General features: G+C 44.3%; 1 protein-coding gene across 6 annotated transcripts in view; it reads left to right on the forward strand.

Moving 5' to 3' along the window:
• Nucleotides 1–26,512, forward strand: part of LOC131397540 (zinc finger protein 211-like) — a 164,498-nt gene that overhangs the window by 91,712 nt on the left and 46,274 nt on the right. The window contains exons 1-3 of one of the 6 annotated variants that reach the window (XM_058530614.1): nucleotides 3,592–3,805; nucleotides 7,000–7,129; nucleotides 8,893–12,385. The exons of 2 other annotated variants lie outside the window; for them this stretch is intronic. In XM_058530614.1, coding sequence (XP_058386597.1) covers nucleotides 3,773–3,805; nucleotides 7,000–7,129; nucleotides 8,893–10,880 — 2,151 coding nt within the window. In that variant the 5' untranslated portion in view covers nucleotides 3,592–3,772 and the 3' untranslated portion in view covers nucleotides 10,881–12,385. Of the gene's footprint in view, nucleotides 1–3,591; nucleotides 3,806–6,999; nucleotides 7,130–8,892; nucleotides 12,386–26,512 lie in introns of those variants that run through there. 3 more of the 6 variants (XM_058530616.1, XM_058530613.1, XM_058530615.1) reach the window with 3 other exon arrangements.

Consider the following 26,512-nt stretch of genomic DNA (forward strand, 5'->3'; position numbering starts at 1 on the left):
GTGTGACCTGATGGCCACAGGGCCTTGCTACTGGGACGTGAGGTGGAATTGTGAAGTCAGGTTGCCTGTTGTCTGGGAGTCATGATCTTGAGGGCTCCAGAGTTACTGCCTCGTAGGAGGGGTTGGGCCCTGCAGTCCAGGTCCACTGCTTAGATGGCATCCATCTGCCCACCTGCCTGTTGTTGCTGAGCACTGAGCAGGGTGTTAATGGGACCACGAGGAGATCCTGGGCATCAGTGGCACCAAGGACTGGCATCTCCTCTGAGATGTGGAGCTCTGGAAGAAGGTGAGTATGGATGTGGTTCCTCAGAGAGGTTGCTCCTCATCTCATCTGTCCCCATCATGACAGGGTGCTATGACATGTGAGGACATGCTTGCGTATTTCTGGGAGGAGTGGGGTTCCTTGATGAGGCTCAGAGACACCTGTACTACGAGGTGATTCTGAAGAACTTGTCACCTATATCCTCACCAGGCAAGGCACTCACACCCGCCCCAGTGACCTGGTCTAGGCTTTGCATTCCCCCTTTCCCCGCCATGCTTTCCCCAGGGGGTGCTCTGTCCTGCTCACATCAGGACCATGGGCACTGCTTCCTTTCCCATTTCCCTGGGTAGGTGCTGTAGACCTGGTTGACAGGGCTGGTTGTTTGCACCGGCCTCTTCCCTCCCCTGCAGCCCAACCTCTGCTTCCCAGAAGCCCCATAGGGAAAGATTCAGGATCAGAAGTTTACAGTGAGCCTAATGGAGCCAACCTTGCTTGCCTCTCCCTGGCGAGGGACTGTGTCCAGATCCGTGCACCTCTGGACCCCTGGTGTTCTCCCTTCCTTTAGCTGACGTTTCCTCATGCTGGTTTGTGGAAGGAATTACACACATTCTCATGGTCACTACTTGCCTGGACCCTGAGCTGTTTTTCAAGACCTCCTGCATGGTTCTCTTTGTAGCATTTAGACCTCTTTCTTGTCATCTGTTGTGTGCTGAGTTGCTCTGGGCCAGTGCTGGCCACTCACCTGTTTGGTTTTTCCTTCAGTACCTGTGTCCACCATGTCCCATGTAGTTGCTCAAGTAGACCTTAGGGGGAAGAGTCCTTCATGCTTCACAGGATGGACGTGATTCCAGCCATGGCAGGGTGGGCTCAAGGGGGCCTGGCCCTGGTGAGTGGCACCTGGGGTGTGTGTGATGTCAGGGCCATGTTCAGATCATACCAGGAGCCTGTCCTGTTCAACCAGTGTTGTGGCGACACTGCCAGTGGGCACACCCCATTTCTACCTTTCTTCCCCATATTGACACTTTGTCAAGTTGTCAATTCTACTACTTCTCATTTTCTCTGTGACTTCCAGCCCAGGGATAATCTCCACCTCCCCAGACTCCACATCTGACCCGCTTGTCTCACCGCTCCTTCTGCAGGGCTCTCCACCATTGGCCTACCATGTTGTGCCGTGTGGTGTACACATATCCTTAAATTGGCCTTGATCTCCTGCTACTTTGTTGCAATTGGATTTTCCTGGGTTTGACATGTCTCTGGACAGCCGTACATGTCACCAGCACACAAGTTCCTGTGAAAGCCTTTGGTGGAGGAAGGAGTTGTAGACCTGTCTTGTCTCCCTGTGTGACACCCTGTCCTTGTGCCCTTCCCCTGGTGAGGCCTCTACCATTCCTTGACCTTATGGGCCCAGTAACGCACAACCAGACCCCCACTCCCACTTCTTGAAAAGCATCCCATAGACTCACTCCTGGATACAATTCAATGGAGTATTTCACCTGGATATAATTCAATGAGTCAGTGTAGACTCATTCTTTCCAACAACATCAACACATACTTCACGTCGCTTCTTTGCTTTCAGGTTGCTGGTGCAGAGCAGAGAACAAAGAGGTATCTTCTGAACAGTGTTTCTATAGAAGGACTGGCACAGGTCAGGACTCCCAAGGCATGGCCCTTCATCCAAAAGTCCACCCCTGTGAGATGTACATCCCCATCTTGAAACACATTTTACACTTGGCTGAGCACCATGGAAAACATGGTGGGCAGAAAGTGTTTACAAGAGAGCAGCCTGTACCAAACAATTTTATTTCAGTGCAGACCTTCAGTGTCACCAGGAGCAGCATGTTGGTGAAACACTTCAGAAGCAACATGGACAGGGCCTAATTTGTGAAGAGCTTCAAATTCCATGTGTCCAGGAAGCCCTTTACCTGTGTGGAGGCTGGGAAGGACTTCCTGGCCACCTTGGGATATCTCCATGAGCATGTCACTCATACCACGGAAAGGCCAAACAAAATCACCAAATATGGGGTTGGAAGACAATGTTATTACAACTGGGAGAATGCCAGAAAGCCGTCAGCTGCAAACATACACTTTTTCAGGACCAGGGTGTCCATAATAGAGAAAGGTCTTATGAGTGTAGTGAATATGGGAAATCTTTTAGCTGTAGCTCCACCCTCAATTATCATTGGAGACTTCACAATGAAGAAAGACCTTAGTTGTGCAGGGAATGTGCAATTTCTTTTTCAATATAGGAAAAGTGGAGCAAAGCCTCTATGAGTAGCTGCCTTCCTGATTTGAGTCTCATACATCCAAACATCCAGGGGAGATTCCCTGCAAGTCTACTTTATGTGGGAAGCATGTGTGGCTGTGTTGCACTTTCTACCCTGCCCAGGGCCCTTCCCAGATTTATGTCATTACCAGTTTCTGTTGTTGAAGCCATTTCACCTCTACCACCTGGCAGGTCCACACACTGTGCATCAGTCACCACCCCAATGTGCCTGGGGAAGCTGACCTCCGTTCTCTCAGGTATTGGAGCAAGTTAGGAATAGCCTGAGTCCTTAGGGGATCCACATTCCCTTCTCTCTGACTAGTTGGGGTTGGACCTCCCCCAGTTTTTTCCTAGAGGATACCTAATGAATTCTACCAGCACCTTGCCAAGAAGGACTACCTTTTCAGGGACATGTTGGTCTCACGTGATACTTTTGATGAGTTTTTTTAGCTCCCAAGTCACTAACCCGAGAACTACCTGCCACACTCTTTTTGGGGTTGTACGATAAGACAAGCTTTACTGTTTAAGTCCACTTTCTCTGGGGGGCTCTGTTCACTTCGTGGGGTGGATTATAAACAGATTGGGGGCTGTGCAAGCATTACAACTTTTGTGGAGTCCCAAACTTTGTGTGCCTCTGAGGGAACAGTATTAGGGTGGAAAATGGCACGTGAGTTTTGGGCAAATCTGCATTGTTGCCCATGGCCTCTTGGGAAAGATCTGTCATCCTAATTCATGGCCTGAATGCCTGGGTGATCAGTTGCAGAAAGCCGTCCCCAGAAATCCGCACACGGCGCCTTTAAGAAGAGGTGAGCCCTGGAAAGAGAGCGTCCTTGCCCAGGGAACCTCGCAATGGCTCTTGGACTTTTCTCCTGGAATCCTGTGGGGAACTTTCTTATGTCCGCCCTGGACTGTGGGCACTACATTACCCAGAGTGCTCTGCGACGACAGACGGATTCCTCAACCAATGAAGCTTCAGGAAAAAGGCATCCTGTTTGGGCACAAGGGTGGGGGCTGGACTTCCGGCGTCCTCCTCTAGGCGGTCACTTCGGTAGCTGGTTGTTCCGGGGCGCTGGGTTGGGTCTGAGGTGCTGGGACCGAGAAGGCGCGAGAGGAGGCGCTGTCCCCGCGGCGCAGGGCGGGTCTGAGGCTCGGCGACGCCGGGGGAACCCGCGCCAGGGCCGGACAGGGACCGCCGTGGCCAGGACCCCTGCTCTCCCGCCGCTCGCCCCGCTCCTCCCCAGAGTCCGATGGCGGCGGCCGCGCAGAGGGAGCCGACTCAGGTCAGTGCTCGTGCTCCGCGCCCTCCCCGCCCTCAGCCCAGCCCAGCCCTAGAGCCCCGAGTGCGGGCGCCGCTCACGGGCCTGCTGCCCAGGCCCCGGTGTCCGGGACGGGGAGGCGTTCGTGGAGACTGTTTCTGAGAGTTGGGGTGACGGGTGTGGGAGAGGGTCCCAGGCGGAGGGCCCGGCGGGGCAGAGGCGTGGAGGGGTGACTGAGCCGGGAGGAGTCGGGGACCTGGGGTCAGTGTTCTGTCTGTGGGGAACAGAGTGTGAGGCGGAGTTAAACCTGGAATAGCAGGCTGAGAGTTTTACTTCATTGTGAGGACTCTAAAAGCCATGGAGAGTTTTGAGCAGAAAGAGACACGATCTCCATTAGGGTTTTAACACTTTGCCCAAACCTGTTCAACGGAAGGACAGAGTGCAGAGGGACGATGTTGACGTTCAGGCGCTGGGAGGTGGAATCTTTATTCAGGGTCACACACCTGTTAAGAGGTGACATTGAGCACTGAGGCCCAGAGGTTAGACAACCGGCCTGAGGTCACGGGGCTCCAGGGCCAGGGAAGGGTACGGGGAGGCATGAGCCGTTGAACGTCGCCATGGGCCCATTCCTCCAAGGCCTGCCTCTTCGCGCTAGTTCTCCTAGGTGGAGAAGTACTTACGGAACCCAGACGGGGAAGTGGAGCGTGTTCCAGTACCTCACTGGCCCCGCTCCCCCCTCCCATGTTCTCTGGATTGCAGTGTCCTGACACTCGTCATGCCATTTCCCCCATCCTTGAGTCTGTGGACTCGGAAGAAACCGCACGCCTAGGGTCCTAAGTCCATGGCAGGGGTTATATGGAGGTGTTCCCACTTCTAGCAACCATTGTAAACAGATGTGGAAGGTTAGGTTCCTAAGAGCTGGTAACAGGATGTGCAAATGCCTAGAGGTACAGCTGTGCTCAGGAACGTTCAGGAACCACAGGTCTCCTTTCTTTCAGATACGAATAAATAGCAGGTGGATAGGACTCAGGAGAGGAATGACTGCCGGAGGTGTTGGGTATGTATTCAGGAGGTAGCTAGAGGTTTGGAGCACAGGAGGGAGGTGGTGCTACCCAGGTCTTAATGGGCTTCATCTGGCTCCAGAGTGGAACTCAGACTGGGCTTGTGAGAGGAAGAAGGATGATCAATATGGAGGTGACTACCATAGTCTAGGTGCAGGTTAATGGACAGGGTCGTGGCTCAGGAAATGTGGTTGTTTTCTGGCTGCATGTGTTTAAAGGGGCACCTAGATTTTCTAATGTGGTTGGTGAGGGAGTGAAACAGGAATTGGTGATGATCCCAGGGCTTTTGGTCTTAGAAGCTCTAGGGATGGAAGCTGCATCAATTGAGATGAGAGAGTTGGCACTTGGCGTAACATTCACTGGGGATATCAGGAGCTTTGTTTTGACTGTGTTATGAGTCTGAGATATTTCAAACATCATTGTGTGGAGGCATCAAATGAGCAGCTAACGTTACAGGTTGGGGGGTCTGAGGAGAAAGTCAGGTTAGAGACATCCAAAATGTGGTATCTACAGTATGGACCAAGATGAGAAGATGAGTGAGCTGGGGGTCACATTTAGGAAGAGTCAAATTTCAGGTTGTGGTGGCAAAGCTATTAGGGGATGAGGTATAGAGGATGGGAGGTGAGGGCTGGGTTTCTTTCATGGGACCTGGGTGATGGTATTGGGCTTCATAAACGTAGGTAAGTGGCTGTTGGTTTGGTGTATCAGACCGGATGGTCTGGCAGCTGGCCAAGGCTTCCAAAGGAGGAGTGGACATGAGATGGTTACAGAGACAAGGGATAACAAGGCAAGATGACATTCAGGCCAGAGCTCGTGCTGATGCACCACTCGATGGACTCACCAAGATTTTGGGAGGACTTTGATGGGGCCTGGGGTGTTTCATTCAGCCTGGTTGATATAGTCTGGGGTAAATTTGGCCATCTGTGAGAATCACTAGCCCTGGATGGGCGATTACTGGGGCTGGGATTTGAGTTACGGTTAAGGGGACAGAGAAAAATTTGGTTGTGCTGAGGCAACAGCAGGTGCATCACAGAAGTAGCAGGGGACTGTGGGTATCTGAGATCCACAGGTGGTTCTGTGTGTCTAAGTCTGAGGCAGGAACAGAGCCACTCAGTGAGACCTTCATGGGATGATTTGAGGTGACACTGCTGTTGGGAACCGTGGGATGTCTGTGGGCATACTGGATCCTGTTTGAATTTGCCAAGCATGCTGTGGGTGCTGTCTGCCACGTTGTGCTATAAGGCGTAAACCCGGTACGATGTGCTTCCTTTACATTTGCTGAAAATGAGATGTCCTGAAGTGGCCTGAGTGCAAGTTACCTCCCCACACTGCTCCCGTGCATGATGTCTCCTTGCCTCACAACCCTTTTGACCAAGGGAACCAGGAGCAGTTCCTGTGTATCCCTTTGTAGCAGGTGTCAGTTCCCTACCAGCCTGTGAAGTTATGCAGACAAGCCAATCACATCCTCCTGTGGGAACCAGGGGCATCCCACCCTCTTGATTCTACAAAGCTTGCATCCCACAGCCCCTGTTGTTCACTCTTTTCTGGAGGGCAGCTGCCATGTGGGCCTTTGTGGTGAGTGGTGTCCTGTTCTCAGAGGTGTGAATTTATGTGATTCATAAACTGCTGTTGGTCTCGTCTGTCCATTGTCAGGTGTCATGTGTTTGGCGACCACCGTAACCAAGGGTGGGGTAGGAGGAAGTGATTGGAATACAGTACAAGTAGCATATGGGGAGGGTAGGGAGATGCCTATGGTGTGGGGCAGTGAGGTGGTGGTGGCCATGGGACACAGAAATTGAGGGATGTGCAGTCTGAAAAATGATGTATACTTGGAGAGGGGCATGTCTGAGGGTCCCAGGGCCCTGCACTGACAATTACATGACAGTGACCATACCAGGGGAATTGTTTGTCTGGAGGGGGTGGATCCCCGTATGCTAGGCCACAGCTTAGATACATATTTATCCACCTGCCTCCTGTTGCTGGTGGTTGTACCCAGAAGTCAGTGGGACCATGCGGGGACGATGACACCAATGGTGCCAGGGCCTTATTTCCCCTCTGACGCTTGGGAGATGAATGGTCATAAGGGTTGATTTGTGGGGGAATGGATTTTGGCTCTCAGAAGCGGACTCTTTGTGGTTTTATCTGTTACCATCATAGCAGGGCAGTGTGACATTTGAAGATGTGGCCATATACTTTTCCTTGAGAGAATGGAGTCTCCTTGATGAGGCTCAGAGACATCTGTACCGTGATGTGATGCTGGAGAACTTGGCACTTACAACCTCTCTGGGTAAGTCCCTCACACCTTTCCCCCTGCCCTGAGGTGGTCTCTGCCCTTTCCTTTTCCCCAGAGATAGGTCTGTCCTCCTCACTCAGGACCATAAGCACTGCTTCCTTCCCCAATTCCCTAGGTAGGTGCTGTGGTTGGTAGGAGTGAGGTGTGTGCAGTGCCCTCTCCTCTCCTTGAGCAGGGCTAACACCTACTTCCCTGCAGCCTCCCATGGAAGGATCCAGGGTCAGGAGTCTTGCATTCAGCCTAATGTATCCCCCATCACTTGCTATCTTACTGGCTGGGTGACATTGTCCAGATCCATGGCATCTGTGTGCCCCAGGTCTACTTCCTTCCTCTAGCTGACATTTCCTCATGACTGCTGGTTGTAGGTAGTAATTCTCTGATGTGGACCATGGGCTATTCTTGCAAGACCCCCCTCCAGAGTTCTCTGTATAATATTTAGTTCCTTCTGGGCTATGATGTGCTGAGCTGTTTTGGATCAGCACCAGCTGCTCACATGTTGTGTCTCTGCCTTGGTATTTGCATTCTGCAGGTCCCATATTCTTGCTCGTCTTGGGAGTGGGGCAGAGAGTCCTTGGTTGTCCACAGGATGGATATGAATCCAGACTCAGCAAAATGTGCCCAGAGGGAACTGGACACCCCATGCTGGGGGAGGGCATTATATCAGTTCTGTGCTCAAATGATACGAGAAACCTATTCTGTTTGGCTGGTACTTTGGTGCTAATGCTGGTGGCCACATTCTATTTCTGCTTTTTCTCTCCCAGTCTTGACATTGTTGCTTGTCAGTTCTACACTGTGTCACTTCTACTCTTAATCCATCCTGTGGCTCATCCTCACATCTCTGGAACTCCATGTCTCATGTATTTTTCTCACTGCTCATCTGCAGCAGTCTCTAGCATTGGTCTGTATATTTTGCATTATGAAATGTGTACCTAGCTGGGCCAGCCCCGTGGCTTAGCGGTTAAGTGCTCGTGCTCCGCTGCTGGCGGCCCGGGTTCGGATCCCGGGCGCACACCGACGCACCGCTTCTCCGGCCATGCTGAGGCCGCGTCCCACATACAGCAACTAGAAGGATGTGCAGCTATGACATACAACTATCTACTGGGGCTTTGGGGGAAAAAATAAATAAATAAATGAAATTATTAAAAAAAAAAAAAGAAATGTGTACCTAGCCTTTCTTTTTTTGGTGAAGAAGATTGGCCATGAGCTAGCATCCATGCCCATCTTCCTCCATTTTATATGTGGGACACCTGCCACAGCACGGCTTGATGAGCAGTGCATAGGTCCATGCCTAGGAACCAAACCTCTGAACCCCGTGCTGCCAAAGTGGAGCACGTGAACTTAACCACTACGCCACTGGGCCGGCCCCTATGTACCCCATTCTTAAATCGTCCCTGACCAACAGCTGCTCTGTTGCAGTTTTATTTTCTTGGGCTTGGAGATAGCAGTCTACATTGCCCTCACATCACCAGTAGACAAGGTCCTGCTGACAGTTCTCTGCAGAGGAATGAATTGTACACCCTACTTCTCCTTGTGACATACCACATGGTTGTGTCCTTCACCTCATGTGGCCTCCCCAATCCTGTGATCTTTTTATCCCAGTACTGCTAAACAGCCCTGTGTTCAACCTGAACCCAACTCCCTGTTCCTGTAAATAATCCCATGGACTAGTTCCTGGGCTTGTGAGACACATACTTGTATATGGGCTGCCTCCTCCCACCAAGGTCAACATGCTCTTTACTAACATTTCTTGCTTTCAGGTTGTTGTCATGAAGCAAAGAATGAGGAGACTCGTTTTGAGCAGAGCATTTCTGTACAAAGAGTATCACAGGTCAGGACTCCCAGTGAACATCTGTTTCCCAAGAAGGCACACCCCTGTGAAATGTGTGGGCTGATATTGAGAGATATTTTACACTTGGTTGAGCACCACGAAACACATGACAAGCAGAAACTGCACAGATGTGGTGCATATGGAGAACAATTGTATGTCAGCACAAACCTTCGGCAGCATCAGAAGCAGTGCACTGGGGAGAAACCCCTCAGAAGCCATGTGGACAGAGCCTCATTTGTGAAGAACTGCAAATGCCGTGTGTCAGGGAAGCCATTTATCTTTAGGGTGGTTGGGAAGAACTTCTTGGCTAGCTCTGAATTTCTCCAGCAACAGACCACTGCTGCCAGGGAGCTGTCAAACAGTGGAACCCAGAGCAGAGCAGCCTTTCAGAGAGGAAAAACTCATTGTAACTGGGGAGAATGCATGAACACCTTCAGCTGCAAACACACACCTATTCAGCACCGGAGAGTCCTTACTAGAGAAAGATGTTTTATGTGGAATGAATGTGGGAAATTTTTTAGCAGAAGCTATAGCCTCAATCAACATCAGAGAGTGCATACTGGAGAAAGAACTTTTGACTCTGAAGAATGTGGAATATTACTTAAAAAGTCTCACCTTGTTGAACACCAGAAAAGTAACAGCAGAGATAGGCCTTATGAGTGTACAGAGTGTGGGAAATCATTTACCCGAAGCTCCAACCTCATTACACATTGGAGAGTTCACACTGGAGAAAGGCCTTATGATTGTGGGGAATGTGGGAAATCTTTTAGCCGAAAGTCCAACCTTATTGTACACCATAGAGTTCACACCAGAGAAAGACCATATGAATGTACAGAATGTGGGAAATCATTTGTCCAAAGCTCTACACTCCTTCAACATCGGAGAATACACACTGGAGAAAGGCCTTATGATTGCAGTGAATGTGGGAAAACTTTTACCCGATTCTTTGCACTCCATCAACATCAGAGAGTTCACACTGGATCAAGGCCTTATGGGTGCATTGAGTGTGGAAAATCCTTTGCTGAAAACTCCCGACTCATTAAACACAGGAGAGTTCACACTGGAGAAAGGCCTTATGAATGCAGCGAATGTGACAAAGCATTTTGCCAAAGTTCCTCACTTCTTCGACATCAGAGAGTTCACACTGGAGAAAGGCCTTATGAGTGTGGGGAATGTGGGAAATCCTTTGGGCAGAAGACAACCCTCATTCAGCATTGGAGTGTTCACAGTACAGAAAGACCTTACAAATGTGGGGAATGTGGGAAATCCTTTAGGCGAAAGTCTGAGCTCATTCAGCACTGGAGAGTTCACAGTGGAGAAAGGCCATATGAGTGTGGGGATTGTAGGAAATCATTTAGCCAAAAGTCCAATCTCACTATGCACCGGATAGTTCACACCAGAGAAAGGCCATATAAATGTAATCAGTGTGGGAAATCATTTAGCCAAAACTCGACGTTCCAAAAACATCAGAGAATTCACACTGGAGAAAGGCCTTATGAGTGCAGTGAATGTGGGAAAACTTTTAGCCAAAGTTCTGCACTCTGTCAACATCAAAGACTTCACACTGGATCAAAGCCTTTTGAGTGTATCGAATGTGGGAAATCCTTTGTTGAAAATTCCAGACTCATTAAACACAAGAGAGTTCACACTGGAGAAAGGCCTTACGTGTGCAGTGAATGTGGGAAGTCCTTTGCGGACAACTCCAACTTCATTGTACACAGGCGAATTCACACTGGAGAAAGGCCTTATGAATGCAGCCAGTGTGGAAAAACATTTAGCCAAAGTTCTTCACTCCTTCAGCATGAGAGAGTTCACTCTGGAGAAAGGCCATATAAGTGCAGCGAGTGTGGGAAATGCTTTGCCAAAAACTCCAGTGTCATTAAACACGAGCATTCACACTTCAGAAAGTCATTATAATGTAGCAAATATTGAAAATTCTTTATGTACAATGCCAGTCTCATGAAACACCATAGTGTTCACAGTGAATAATGGCCTTATGAGTATGATGAATGTGGAAAATCTTTTAGCTGAAACTCTAGCCTCATTACATACACACTGGAGAGTTCACACTGGGGAAAGGCCTTATGAGTGCATTGAATGTGAGAAAGCATTCAGTCTGATCTCATTGGATACCACAAAGTTCACATCAGGAAAACGATAATGTGCAGGGAATGTGTCATTTCTTGTTCAGTATAACGACACTGGGGAGATTATGGCACCTTATGAGGGTGCCATCTATCTCTATTAAACTTTGTATACCTGATAAATCACATAAATTCCAGGTATGTGGGAGCTACATTGCACCTTTGATTTGCCCAGGGCCCTTACCAGATTTATGTCACTGCCAGTTCCATAGCAAAAGCCATCTAACATCTATCACTTTTCAGGTGCTCATGGTGTGCCTCATTGACCTTCCCTAATGTGTCCAGGGAAGCAAACCCTGATGGTCTCCCATTTGCAGGAGGGATTTGTAAGAAGGCTGAATCCTTATTCCTTTCTCTGATTACTTTCTCTGATGAGTTACGTGACTGACCTGACCAATTTTTGGCTCAGAGGACTCTGCTAGTGACTTGAAAACATAGACTGCCCTTTTCAGGAATATTGTTGGTCCCACATGACTCTGTGATGGAATTTCCTGCCCCTCAAGTCTCCAGCCCAGGAGCAGCCTGCCTCCTATTGCTCTGCTTTGTGAAAATGAAGGCCTTATTAAGTCGCCTTTCATCTGGGGGTTCTGTTCACTGTGTGTGGTTGTTTGAAAACAGCTGGGTTCTGCTAAAGGAAGGGGTGAACAGCTTTGGTTGGGATCCCAATCTGTGTGTGTGTCAGAGGGAACAGTATGATGGCAGAATATGCCTCTCTCCAGTTCTGCCTGAGTTTGCATTGCTGCCCCAGACCTCCAAGAAAAGAGTGTTGGGATTTGTGGACCTATTTGTAGCCTGGATGCTGTGGTATTTTGTGGTTCAGAGGTCAGTCTGTGGAGAGGCAGCGGTGATAACCTTTGGTGCTTCTGAGAGCAACATGAAATTGTTCTCCTATTCACAGGGGATGTTGTATTGTGCTCAGTGCTGCTGAGGGAAGTCTGTTCCCAGGTCCTGCAGTGGAGCCATATGCCCTGATGTCTAGGATTCTGCAGAGTGGCATCACAGGTTATGGGGTTGTATGGACAGGGGAATCATACTTGTTATAGAAACACTGGATTTAAAGGGAGGGGAAGAGACTGCCCCAAATTGATTGGGATGTGCCACTTTTAAAGGGGCATCCAGAAGGTTCCAGTCACTGTGGCTGTGAAGGATGAGCAGGCTTAAAAATTCTCATGGCCTCCAGAACTATGTTTCTTGTGTAGCTGAGGTCACTGTGAAAGGAAAACATGTAAATGTTTTGTGGATTCCTGTAGCCTCTCTGGGCTGTTCACCTGAAGGCTATTGCTGCACAGGAACATGAGGCTACAGAGGCCAGCTCTGTGGCCTTTGTGCCGCAGCCTGCATTCCTCTTGAATCCTGTGGGAAGTGGCTCATAGCTCTCCAGTATTTGCTACGACTGAGGCAGGGCGTCCTCCCAGGGCATGAGGAAAGAGGTGGTGGAGTCAGTATTGGTTTATCAGCCTGACATTCCAAAATTCTAGGAAATCCAGATTTTTATGTTGAACCGTATTTTTAGTCCTCTAATAAGGTGTAAACGACATGCAGTAAGCTGCTTATGTTTAACCTGTGCAATGTGATAAGTTTTGACATTCACGTAAACCCATAAAACCACCAATAATCATGATGATGAAGCTTTCTAGCTCTTTTACCTTGGGCCTTTTGATAATGTCTGTCTTTCTCCTCTAGCTGCCCTCCAGGTAACCATTGATTTACATTCCTTTACAGTTGGCTTGTGTTTTCTAGAAATTTATATGATTCTTTTCATAAAGTATTGTTTTTTTTCCCCTGGGTAGCCCCGTGTGGTTTCTTCATTTTGAGATTCATCAGTGGTGCTCATATGAGTAGTTCTTTCTTTTTACATTGTGGGAAGTTTGATGTTTTGTGGATGTACCACTGTTTACTGTTTATTCTTCTGTTTGCATATTTGAGTTGTTTTCAGTGTTTGTTGCAAATAAAACCACTGAGATGTTTGAAACCAGTTCTTCATATACATGTTTTATTGATCTTTTGTTAATTTCTTGGGGTGCAATGCCTGAGTCACAGGGTAGGTGAGTAGGTAACTTTTTAAGAAATGCCAGACTGTGACCTAACATGGTTGCCCCCTTTTGTCTTCCTGCCAACAGTAAATGAGACTTCCATTTCTTTGCCAATAGTGGGTATGGTTGGTTTAAAAAATTGTGAGCTTTTTAATCAATGTGTAACCATATCACAGTGTGGTTTTAGTTGCATTTTCCTGGTATTTCCTGATGTTGAACATTTTTTCACTTATTTGTCACTTGTATCTTTTCTTTGGCAAAATGTCTGTTCATATATATATAGTTTGTTTTTTAAAATGAATTTTGGCTATTTCCCTTTTCACTAACAAAGAAGAAGTGAAACAACGAAGTCTTAGGTCTTTCATTCCTTCTTTAGTGATGTGACTTCGTTGCTGTAAGGAATAATTGTTTTTGAATTTGGGAATATTTGCTGAATGTTTTTTGTGCTGTATACAATGCAGTGGCCATGTAGAGTATATACTTTTCTGTTTAATCTGCTTTGTGAATCTATTTTTGATCACTTTCTTAAGTCTAGATATTCAACAATACCATGTATCGAGCCATGATTTATAGTGTTTTCCAATTTCCCTAGTGTAAAAACTGCCCCCATGGCCAATTTAAAACTGCCCACATGATGTCATTGTACATGGAGTTGGAATAGTTGCCAGTAGCATACCATTATATTTTATTCTGGCATACTGATACAGTAGCTGCAAACAACCTTTAGAACATAGAAAATAATAAGATGTGGAATCATAAGAAAGGGTGCTTACACGCTGAAACTAAAATTTTCCTCCTGCCTTTTTAAATAATCTCTCTCAAAATATAAAATTACAGACATAGTGACATATTTATATACAGAAATGGAAAAGATTGTGTTATGAAACCATAAGAACTCTTCCCAAATTTTCCATCATTATTTACCATATCATGACCATTCTTTTTTTTTTTTTTTTGTGAGGAAGATCAGCCCTGAGCTAATATCCGTCACCAATCCTCCTCTTTTTGCTGAGGAAGATTGGCCCTGGGCTAGCATCGGTGCCCATCTTCTTCTACTTTATATGGGACACCACCACAGCATGGCTTGACAAGCGGTGTGTCTGTGCCGCCCGGGATCTGAACCCCAGGCATCCGCAGGGGATCGTGCGCACTTAACCGCTATACCGCTGGGCCGGCACCCGTGACTATTCTTGTTTCATCGATCCTTGTGTACATGAGTGTGGATTAATTTTCTCATAATTTCAAACATTATAGCATTTAATGCGTAACCTCTTCAGAATGCATTTTTGAAATGGAAGATCTAGTTTGTAATCCCCGTAACTGTTACACAAAATTAAAATATTTTAAAATGTGATAAGTATGTTATCAATGGGCAGTTTTATCAGTTGAAAAATATGTTTGCTTCTTAGATCAATTGCATGCAGGATCCTAAGTGTATCGTTATGGCTTTCAATAGTTATGTCTCATAGATCTCTTAACTTACAGGTTCCACTTACCTTTTTTTTTTTTTTCATTTATTTGTTGAAGTTGTAAGGCATTTGTACATTAGAATTTGACACATTCTGAGGTTGGCTTATTGAATCTGATACTGTTTAACTGATCACTCTTCCCCCATAATCCTGTACACTAGATATTGATGAGATGAGAATTGAGGTTTCTTTTGCATACAGGTGTGTGGTTGTGACTGTTGGCCGGGGGGGGGGGGGGGGGCATGGAGAACCAAAATATCCCAGCCCAGAAATCCTCTCCACGAACAGAGTGGAGACAAAAAATACATTATTAAATAAACATTAAGCCAGAATTTCATGGGCATCACAGGCAATCTGCTACTAAATTGCAAGGACAGAAAATATCTTACCTCTATATATAGCTAAGCAGTTACAACACATTACATACATGTGCTCAAGGTAAACAATAACTAGTCCTCAAGTAAGAGAATTTGACAGCACTATTTGTCATGCAGCGTCTAAATTGGAGCAAGTTGAGCCCTGAGTTAGGCTCTTACCCTCACACAGGACCTGGGAGATAACAGAGCTATCTATATTTGCAGTTCAAGAAATCACTCTCAGGATGTTTGCGTTTTAAAGAAATGGCTCCCAAGTTTTTTCAAAAGACATTCCTGAGTCATAAAACTGGAGGAAAAAAAAGCCCTGCTGATAAAAGGCCTGTGTAGTCTTCCATGGGAAATATTTTAACCTGAGAGAGTATTTACAGGTTCCTAAGATAAACACTCTGAGACAAGGGAGGAGAAGGAAAACTGTTTCTCCGTTTTCAAAAGGTAGAATTAAATCTATTTTTCATGTGTTTGTTGTTACAAATAATTTGTATGTGACATGCCTGGAAACAAAAGGTGATTCTGTTCTGCTGCCACCCGTTGGCACAACCTGGAAACAAACATTCTGGGTATCAGGTGTGTTTGGTATGCAGTGATGACACTGCAGCACAGTAGAGAAGAGAAAGTCCATTTCACAACAAAAAAGGAATTCCCAGTTCCACATCATTTGAAGGTGACTCCAGTAGGGGACCTCAAACAGGATTCTCAGAGATCTTTCAGAAGTACATGAACTTTGGAAGCATTCAGGTGACCCTGGAGCTGCAGACAAGTGGATGACAATGGATAATGGATAGCTTCTGCCCAAGACGTTCAGGCAAGGCCCCTATCTAATTGTTTTGTTTTTTACCTGCCTGCTTAAAATCATTCTTCTTTTCATAATGACCCTTTTACTGGTTTCTTCCCTCTTATTGTGTTGGGTCAGGATATACACATTCTAACACAATTATTAGATTATCCCAAACAGTGGCTATGGCCATCTGTCTTACTGACAGCTGAATATGTCATCCATCACCAGGCCCCCATGATAAAAATACCTTGGCAATTCTGGTTTCTTCACATGAGACCATAGAAAATTGCAGCTGGTGGCATTCCAGTTATACCGTCATGGACAATTGCCATCAAACCAATCTATCTGACTGCTTGTGTCCCTCTCACAGAAAAAGAACCAATTGTTTCAGTCTTTTGATCAGATCCTAGATGATTTTAAATTTGAATTCATCAACTTTCCAGGGCAACCGGCCAAATACTACCTGAAAGAGACTAATAGAGATCCAAATATGTAACCCAGCTAACGTAAGGCCTTATTTCCAAACACATGTCATGAACAACTCCTTTGTTTTCAGATGTGTATATGCCTGTAAAGGATAATTCTTTTGGGATTAGGAGGACACAGGCCTCATGCATCTCATACACATTGGGAATTGTATTCCAAGACTCATCTGTACAAAGAGATCCTAATTCTAGAAATCACCAAGGTTGGAAGTTTCTGACTTAGATGTGAGCTCCAAATTGATGCCATTTTTTATTATTCAAGCACACAGCGAGGGAGAACTACTGACTCTGTTTATTTGAACAATTTGATCAGTGTTCCCATCAGTGAAAATTATACAAATAGAAACGAATGTAAGAAAGCTATCACTTTTGGGTTATTACTAGCTTTTTTAAAAGAAGAAGTTATTAGTGACACTACCTCTGCCCTAGATGGAATACAGATTAGTCTAAACTGTTAGCAGAAGTAATGATGGGCAATCTCATTGTGTAGATTTTTTTGGGGCTAGTCATGGGAGCATATGTGCCATTCCTAATACTTCTTGTTGCACTTGAATAAATGAAACAGGCAAGGTGGGACAGGTTCTATGTTGCCTTGAGGGAACAGCTGTTTGGCTCTCTAAGGATGATCCTCATGGTCTATGGGATTTGTTCTCTTGGCATGGGTTGGGCTGTTGGGGTTCTTGGTTTCAAAGCATCTTACTGGCACTGTTTGTTTTTGTCATAGTGGTCATGGTGCTGGTCTGTTACATTTTTTTTGCAGCCTTAAATACTTCTATGCAGTGGCTCTCTCATTAGGTGATTGTCATGATGATACAGTAACTAAAAGGTCATGATGGTCTTGCAGTGCAGTTGACAATGACCAGACAATCTCTGACCAATGAAGAGCTGAATCTCTAGTTTTCCCTGATTGATCAACCTCTGACAAGCGAGAGAATGACTTAAGGGTGGGGAGAGGGGGACTGAGAGAAAACATAAATAGATAATGGCCCAACTATATATAAAAATAGAATTCTAGAGGACTTGTTCAAGATGGCAATGTAGAAGGCTCCTGAACTCACATCCTCCGACACATCAAATCTACAATTGCACTTGGAACAAATCCCCCTGAGAGAAATCCAGAAACTAGCAGAGAAACTCCTATACATCAGGCAAATAAGAAAACAACCCACATCAAAATTGGGTAAGAGAGGCTGAGACACAATCTCACCATAAATCCCACCCCTGACACAGTGACACACAATTGGGAGGGAACTCACAGCTCCTGGCTTCTCCCTGAGGAGTGAAGGGTTTGGCACCGCATCTGGCACCTCAACTTTTAAGACTTGCACCTTAGAGACAGGCCTCCAAATCATCTAGCTTAAGAAGCCAATGAGACCTGAAGCCATGAGACCCACAAAACTATAGCCTTTAAGTCCAGGATTCCAACTGCAGGTGTAACCTCGGGCCTTCCAGGACCAGTTCAACTGACCCCATCTCTTATGAACAGAGTGACTAAGCATCCCCTTTCAGAAAATCTGCAAACTCACGTAGCCGGGGCATGCACAAAGAAGAAATCGTGACCTGAAATGACCTCGGAACCAAAGATCCTCCTTCCCACAGAACCCAAGGACGGGGACACAACTGGGACTTGAAAGTCGAACTCTTATCAGAAGTGAGGAGTCCTTCATTCAAAAAGATCTGGTCTTAAAATTCTTTCTCCACCACATCAAAAATGTTTAGAACCCTATCATAAAAGTTTAGAACCTTACCATAAATGCTTGAAGCCCACCAATCAAAACTTGTCACACGAACATTTCTGTGTGCCATCCTGCTCTCCCTAACCTCTTAAATTTTGCCCCAAATCCTGAATCAGGGAGACAGATCTGAGGGCACACACCCCTTGTTCTCCCTGCAGATCGATCTCGTAGAATAAAGCTGATCTCTTTTCCCAAAGGCTGATGCCATAATTAATTGGCTTGTTTATGCACATCAGGCAAGTGAACCCCAATTTTGTGTAGTAACACAGGCTCACAAGCGAGTATGGTTTGTCAGCATGTCCCATCTGGGTTGCCAAAGTGTAGGGGTGAAAAAATAATTTTTCCTTTACCCTTGCTAGGTTCTTGGCTGAGACCCCACTGTCACAAAAAGACAGATTAACAGGAGAAAAACAAGTTTAGTAACACGTATGCCTTCTGTATACATTGGAGATACTCGGGAAAACAGTATAACTCACTGAAATGGCCCAAGCCGCCTTAACTACCACGTTCAGCTAAAGACAAAAGAAGATGTTGGGGGGGGGCAGTTATGCAGGGTTATCAGGAAAAGTACGTTACACAAAGATATGGTTGTTACACAGATTTAAATCCATGCCTTCTCCATTGATGAGTTTCCTTTTCCTGGTCCATCCTTACAAATGGAGATTTTCCTTGTAAATGTAAATGTCCGTTATAAAAAAGTAACTTCCACCTTTTTTTTGGTGGGAAAGATTGGCCCTGAGCTAACATCTGTTGCCAATCTTCCTCTTTTTTTGCTTGAGGAAGATTGTCCCTGAGTTAACATCTATGCCAGTCTTCCTCTATTTTGTATGTGGGAGACTGCCATAGCATGGCTTGATGAGCAGTGTGTAGGTCCATGCCCAGGATCCAAACCCACAAACCCCAGGCTGCTGAAGTGGAGTGCGTGAACTTAACCACTACACCACTGGGCTGGCTCCAGGATAACTTCCACTTGATTTTCAAAACTTCTCCTGTGTTTGCTCTTTCTTCAAAATAATTGGCTCAAAATAGCCCTTATGCCAAAGAGGCATATTTTGGGGTGTCATATTCTCCCCTGCACTCAGGTGCCACAGGTCGGGCATCAACCTCTGGAGTGAGAAGTGGAGACTCAGCCTCTGGAGCTAGTAGTGAGGACACCATTTCTGGAGGAGGAAGCTGGGATTCAGTGTCTGGAGGTGCATATGTGCACCTGACCTATGACGTGAGACTGAGGGTCTCCACCTCTGGGGCCGGGAGTCTGGGGGATTGGCGTGAGAAGTCAGGTCACCCCCAGACCCGAGAAGGCCTCAGAGCCAGATTTCCACTCCCTTCAGTGGCCCTGAGCTCTGATCTCTGTTGCCTCCACCCTCTGCTCTCGGGCCTCCACTTTCCTGTGTGAGCTTAGAAAGTGCCCAGGAACCTGGGAGGATGCCACTTCACCTGCTGTGCTTTCTTGTCCCAAGAATCACAGCCCTGGGATGTCTGTTGTCCAAGGCCTGAAAGCATTGGTTCCATGTACTTTCTGCAGTTTCATGATCGTTTGTGTCAGGAGCGTGAAGCAGACCCTGTTATTCCATCATAGCCAGAATCTTGACAGAAATAGCTGTTCTAAAAATTTCAAAACTTAACTCTCAACATGGTGGAATTTTTACACTTTGGCAAATTGGAGCTAAGTTTCGGTTTCCAACACAAGGGGAAGCAAAATACAAAGCTCCAGACAAAACCCCTAAATTTTATGTAAGTTGATTTGTAGTTTTATAGCATTTTCAGAATTATGCCAGTTGCATCCAGTAACATCTCTTTTGACACTGTCTATTCATTTATTTACTGCTGATGTACAGTCCACTAAATGACAGTGTAAGTGAAACTAGTGTTGAGGTAGCAATGACCAATTGAGAGTGTTCAGATAAAAGGAGTGAATGGAACCACTACCCTTTCTACAGGTGGTGTTTAACATTTATTAACTAGGTATAACCAGATAAGGATCTAGAATCATCAAGGATATTTGGAGGTACTAATTGATTGATCAAAGGTCATATCCATCCTCAGCAACAATGAGTATGTGACATTGTATGGCTCATATGCGTGTACTTAAATCTTTTGGCATAAAAGCTGCTGGAAGTTTCACACTGTAAATACCACATATATTGAGGGACCTAGGATGGAAGAGGCCACCCAGACCAATTCATGGTTATAAGCCTGCAAGTGTGCACACACATTGACACACACAAATTCACATAATATGTACATTTTTAAAAAACATACCTGGTGCACCAAGGAATATTTTTAGGCTCTTGATTGGCAAGATTTTATTTTATTTTATTTTATTTGTTTTATTTTATTTATTTTATTTTAATTTATTTTATTTTATTATTTTATTGTATTTATTTTATTTAGTGAGGAAGATCAGCCCTGAGCTAACATCCATGCTAATCCTCCTCTTTTTGCTGAGGAAGACCGGCTCTGAGCTAACATCTGTTGTTGACTGGCAAGATTTTAAAGCTCATCATTTTATTTTGCCTACAGTTAAAAAGTTTTTCCATTCCTATGTAATGGAGTTTCATTCAAGGGGCCATCTAGATATATTTCTGAATAATTATGTAAAAACTTTGAGGTCCATTCCTATGTAATGGAGTTTCATTCAAGGGGCCATCTAGATATATTTCTGAATAATTATGTAAAAACTTTGAGGCTGTAAAAACCTAACACATTGAATTCAGGCCCTGCACATTACCAGTTAACTAGAGGAAAAGAGATTCTCACTGTAAATAGGCAGCCCTTACCATGAGAAACAGCATTGCTATTGAGTTTATTGGAGGTAAGAAATTTGATTTATTTAGGCATGATTGTTATTCATAGCAGCCACGTTAACTGAACAAATTGGTTTAAAACGCTATTTACATTTTATTGACAATTTAGTGTCGATACATTTCTTGACAATTTAGTTGCATGGTTTATGTTTAAATATATTTGATGGTATTTAACACTGATGAGTTTCAAAATGTAAAAATTCAAAAGTAATTTTCAAATCTAAGTTTGGTTCTCAGTTGTCATAGAAGGAAAGAATTTTACATTTAGTGATAGATTTTTCTTCTCAGTATGTATTATGTTAATAAAGTTAGTGATGATGAAAGGCAAATGATGTACTCAAGCCTTCACCTACTTTCTCTGCTCTTCTCACCAATCTCCCCATCACACACTATACTACAAATGCTTCCATCTTTCTTCAGTTCTTCAAATTCCACATGTGCCCTCTCAACTCAAAATATTCCCGGTCTTTTTTCGCTCCAATGGAAACATCTTTTTCCCCCTATGCTTTGTAAATGAAAGAAACAGTTTAAGTGTCAGCATAAAATTGAAATCAGAAGTGGTTTTCTGCCCTAAACCACCAATCCCTCAACATTCTCTATATTGTATTATCATAAAATTTCCTGGATAGCTCTAGTGATTAACATGTAATTTCAGAAAATTATTTTTGAATAATTATGAGTAAGGCTCATGAGTTGTCTACACTATAAGCAAGATGAAGCAGATTTACTAGCGTCGTTATTTCGTTTTGAATCAAAATATCCTGGAAGACTAAATGGCATAAAATATGAGCCTACAAACATGTAAAGTTGATTAAATAAATGGTGGGATGTTCTAGAGAGAACTTATAGCCCAGAAACTACATTTGGAACCTTTATTTTCCTTGCCTAGCAGGCAAAGCAGAACTCAGAGGCACGGATGCTGCTGCCAAAGAACACAAAGGGATGAATGTCGAGGAGTCTGAAGACACCAGTGCAGAAGTGTTCATCAGACCGTAGCCTGGGTTCATAATCTGGGTTATCCAGAAAGAAAACAGAAGAGAGAGAACAAAAAGAGACAAACATATTCACCAGGATGAGATTGGCTTTTGTCTCACCAGGTTGAAAATGGTGCTCTGGGCCTTGGTCTCATGAGAAAGTCTGGGGGAAAGGCTGTTGCTGTGAATGTAGTGGACTCGCTGCTTGTGCCTGTGCAGGACAAGGACATGGAGCCACTTGGCCAACAATGAGGCCAGAGCAGATAATGTCAATGAAAGACAACATGAATACCTGTAGTGAGAAAATAAATATTTCTGGAATATCCGATGAACGGTACCATAAATTTTTCAATAGTTTTTGTTCATTCTTGGTCCATTTGCCTTAATAGCAGTCAAATTATTTAACGGGAGACGCAGGGTTCAGCAGAGTAAACAGCAGAAGCCAATGACATGTTCGGGACGTCATTCTGAGCTCCATCCACCTCTAAGTACTCTGGCAAAGCTTAAGATTTGTAAAGCCACTCAGAAGGCAGTAATAATGAGAAAAACCCTTCTGCCCCTTCTATGAAAATAAAGACAATATCCAACATCATTCCAGAAAATATTTCCATCCAAAAGCTGCCAATGGCTGAGAAATCTGTAGAGAGAAGCTTGAAGGAGTTTAAAGATAAGTTGGTTGAAAATCAAGTCTGTTGATAGCACCTTCTGTCCAGTGAGCAAAGTAAAATTATAAAGATAAATGAGTAGGAGGATCCCAGCTCCAGTATGGTTGAGGAAGATAATATCCAAATTTAAGTTAGTAGAAACCATTTTATCAATTTAGAGGATTTTGGGGGGTTTGATTTTTATTGAATCAGAAAAATATGAAAACTTTAAAATAAAATTGGCTTATTATCCTTACACTCAGAAATAATTTTTCACATAACCCACTTTTCCAACTCAATATAAACATTGACATCAGGTCTTCCATACATACAAATTTATTTTTTTGGAGTGCTTTTATAATAACAAAGATTGGAACCAATCTTGATGTCTGTCAATGGAAGATTGATTGAATAAATCATAGTGTGCTCCAAGATGGAGCATTAGACATCTGTGGAGGTGATGAGGAAGTTCTCTTGACTGTTACAGCTCCAGAACATACTGTTAGGTGAAAAAGAAGAAGAAGAAGGAAAAGTAGGAGGATGAGAAGGTATCACAATATTTGTGCAGAAACTGTATTTTTCTAAGAATGGAAGGAAAATTTATGTTTCTGTTGAGTGTCATTATGGGTGGATTGGCTGATACTACAAGAATCTAGTGAATATATTGAGGTTAACGTGACAAAAAAGAGATAAGGAGATATGTATTTTTGGAATGTCCTGTAAAAAAAGTAGCAGTGACCCCATATGAATAATTCTACCCAAATACCAAATCAAATTCTGATCCCACCCATTGATTAAGTATCTGCTTAAAGGAATGATGGGGCATTGAGGATTATGTTAAATTACATAATGAGGCAGTAAGCCAAATTAATATATGTTAAAATTCTATAAGATATATGAACACTTTCATAAAATATAGTATGTTAAGGTAAAAGGGACAGGATATCTATAGAACATCATAAAATCTAGAAAATATATAATTGTGATACAACAGTCATAAAAATGTTTGAATGCTGATTCCAACAAACGACTCTGAATATTTAATCAACACATCAAAATTAGAATACTGACTTTGTATTTGATGATTTTAGGCAATTATTATTTAGTTTACATGTGATAAAGATACTGTATGTTAAATAAAATATCCTTGTATGAACGTTGACTGAGGTGTTTAGAAGCACAATTATATGGCTTCTTGAATTTTTCTTAACTTGAGTTGGTTTTGGAGAGAAATTGGGTGGGTTTATGCATGAAATGAGTTTGGCTGTGGGTGGGTCCTATGAAACTGTGATGGATTCACATCATTCATTTTATTAAGCCTTTCTCTTTTGTAGATGTGTGAAAATTTAAAGTTAATATTAAAAATGTCATTTCAATAATTAAATATTGAAAAACAAATATTTTTTCCTCTATTTGCTAAAACTTTATCCTTTTATTTTCTAAGGTACCATTCTTCCTTATATTGCATTGCTTAGCCTTCAATTTTCAGAGAGTATTACATTGAAGTCTCTTTGTAGTGCTCTGTTTCTCATCAGTTTTCCTAAGCCAGAGTCAGCAATTTAAATGTCTTCCACATTGGGAAAGGTAAGTGAAAGGAGTAGAGTTAGCCTTGTGGGTAGAGTTGCAAACTGGAGAAGACAAGACCCAACTAAGTGGGCTGTTGTTTTACAGCTCTGATCAAGTTTTTACTTTGTTAAGTGGGTCATCAAATCCAGAGTATTTTTTTTTAACTATATTTTATTTTATTTTTTTTCCCCCAAAGCCCCAGTAGACAGTTGTATGTCATAGTTGCACATCCTAATTGCTGTATGTGGGACGTGGCGTCAGCATGGCTGGAGAAGCGGTGCATCGGTGCACGCCCGGGATCCGAACCCGGGCCACCAGTAGCGGAGCGCACGCACTTAACTGCTAAGCCACGGGGCCGGCCCTATTATTTTTTTAATTAGACTTTATTTTATTTATTTATTTATTTTGAGGAAGATTGGCCCTGATCTAACATCTGTTGCCCGTCTTCCTCCTTCTTCGTTTTTCTCTCCAAAGCCCCAGGAGATAGTTGTATGTCATAGTTGTACATCCTTCTAGTTGCTCTATGTGGGACGCCGCCTCAGCATGGCTTGATGAGCAGTGCATAGGTCCACAATCTGAACCAGCAAATCCTGGGCCTCCAAAGTGCAGCCCATGAACTTAACTGCTACGCCACCAGGCAAGCCCCCAATTAGACTTTACTTTTTAGAGCATTTTTAGGTTCACAGTAAAATGGAGTGGCAGGCACAGAGATTGCCCACGTACTCCCTTACTCCACATAAACACAGCCTCCCCCACTATCAACATCCTGCAGCAGGTGGTACATTTGCTACAATTGATGAATCTGCATTGATTCATCGTTATCACCCAAGGTCGACAATTGTCATTAGGGTTCATCCTTGCTGGTGTACATTCTGTGGGTTTGGCAACTGTATACTGACATGTATCCAGCATTACAGAGTAGTTTCATTGCCCTAAAAATCTGTGCTCTGCCTATTAAGCCCTCTCTGTCCCCCAACCCCTCCAAACACAAACTTTTACTGTCTCCATAGTTTGGCCTTTTTCCAACATGTCATATAGTTGGAAGCATGCAGTGTGTAGCCTTTTCAGATTGGCTTCTTTCACTTAGTAATATGCACTCGGGTTTCCTCCATGTCTTCTCGCGACTTGATAGCTCATTTCTTTTTAGCACTGAATAATATCCCATTGTCTGGATGGGCCACAGTTTATCCATTCACCTACTGAAGGACGTTGTAGTTGCCTCCAAGTTTTGGGAATTATGAATAAAGTTGCTGTAAACATCCATCTACAGGTTTTTGCGTGGACTTTTTTTTTTTTTGGTGAGGAAGATCAGCCTTGAGCTAACATCCATTGCCAATCTTCCTCTTTTGCTGAGGAAGATTAGCCCTGAGGTAACATCTGTGCCCATCCTCCACTATTTTGTATATGGGACGCGGCCATCGCATGGCTTGATGAGCGGTGCATAGGTCCGTGCCTGGGATCCCAACCTGTGAACCCTGGGCCACCCAAATGGAGCACACGAACTTAACCACTATGCCACCGGGCCGGCCCCTTGTGTGGACATATTTTCAATTGCTTTGGGTAAATACCAAGAAGCATGATTGCTGGATCGTATGATAAGGATATGATTAGTTTTGTAAGAAACCACCAAACAGTCTTCCAAAGTGGCTGTACCATTTTGCATTCTCACAAGCAATGAATGAGAGTTTCTGTTGCCCCATATCTTCACCAGCATTTGGTGTTGTCAGAGTTCTGGATTTTGGCCATTTCCAATAGTTATGTAGTGATATCTCATTGTCACTTTAACTTGAAATTCCTAATAACAAATGATGTTGAGCATCTTTTCATATGCTTGTTTGCCACCTGCATATCTTCTTTGGTGAGGTGTCTGTTCATGGTTATGTAACACACACACTCAGTTTTATTAGCCACATTTAAGTTAACAGCAGTTTTTGTGTGTGTGTGTGTGTGTATGTGTGAGGAAGATCAGCCCTGAGCTAACATCCATGCTAATCCCCCTTTTTTTGCTGAGGAAGACCGGCTCTGCGCTAACATCTATTGCCAATCCTCCTTTTTTCCCCCAAACCCCCAGTAGATAGTTGTATGTGATTGTTGCACATCCTTCTAGTTGCTGTATGTGGGATGCGGCCTCAGCATGGCGGAAGAAGCGGTGCGTCGGTGCGCACCCGGGATCCGAACCCGGGCCACCAGTAGTGGAGTGCGGACACTTAACCGCTAAGCCACAGGGCGGCCCAACAGCAATTTTTTAAACCACCTAAATTTTAGATGCTCCCAGAGAATTCAAATTAGAATTCATCATGGCATCATTAATAGTCAAGTTATTAAATAACAATGATTAATTGGGATTAGAGTTTTTAAATAACAATGATTAATTGGGATTAGAGTTTAGGGGACATCAGACTTTTGATAAAGCACAGATTAGTTATAAATATATGCTACTGTGGGAGAGCAAGATTTGGCCACCCTGAAATCTATCTCTTTACCTTGGTTGTTTTCTCTGAAGGACATTTGACCTCCCCCACTAACTGCCTAAAGAATT

Source organism: Diceros bicornis, chromosome 34 (genome assembly GCF_020826845.1).
Source record: "Diceros bicornis minor isolate mBicDic1 chromosome 34, mDicBic1.mat.cur, whole genome shotgun sequence".
Classification (NCBI taxonomy): domain Eukaryota; kingdom Metazoa; phylum Chordata; class Mammalia; order Perissodactyla; family Rhinocerotidae; genus Diceros; species Diceros bicornis.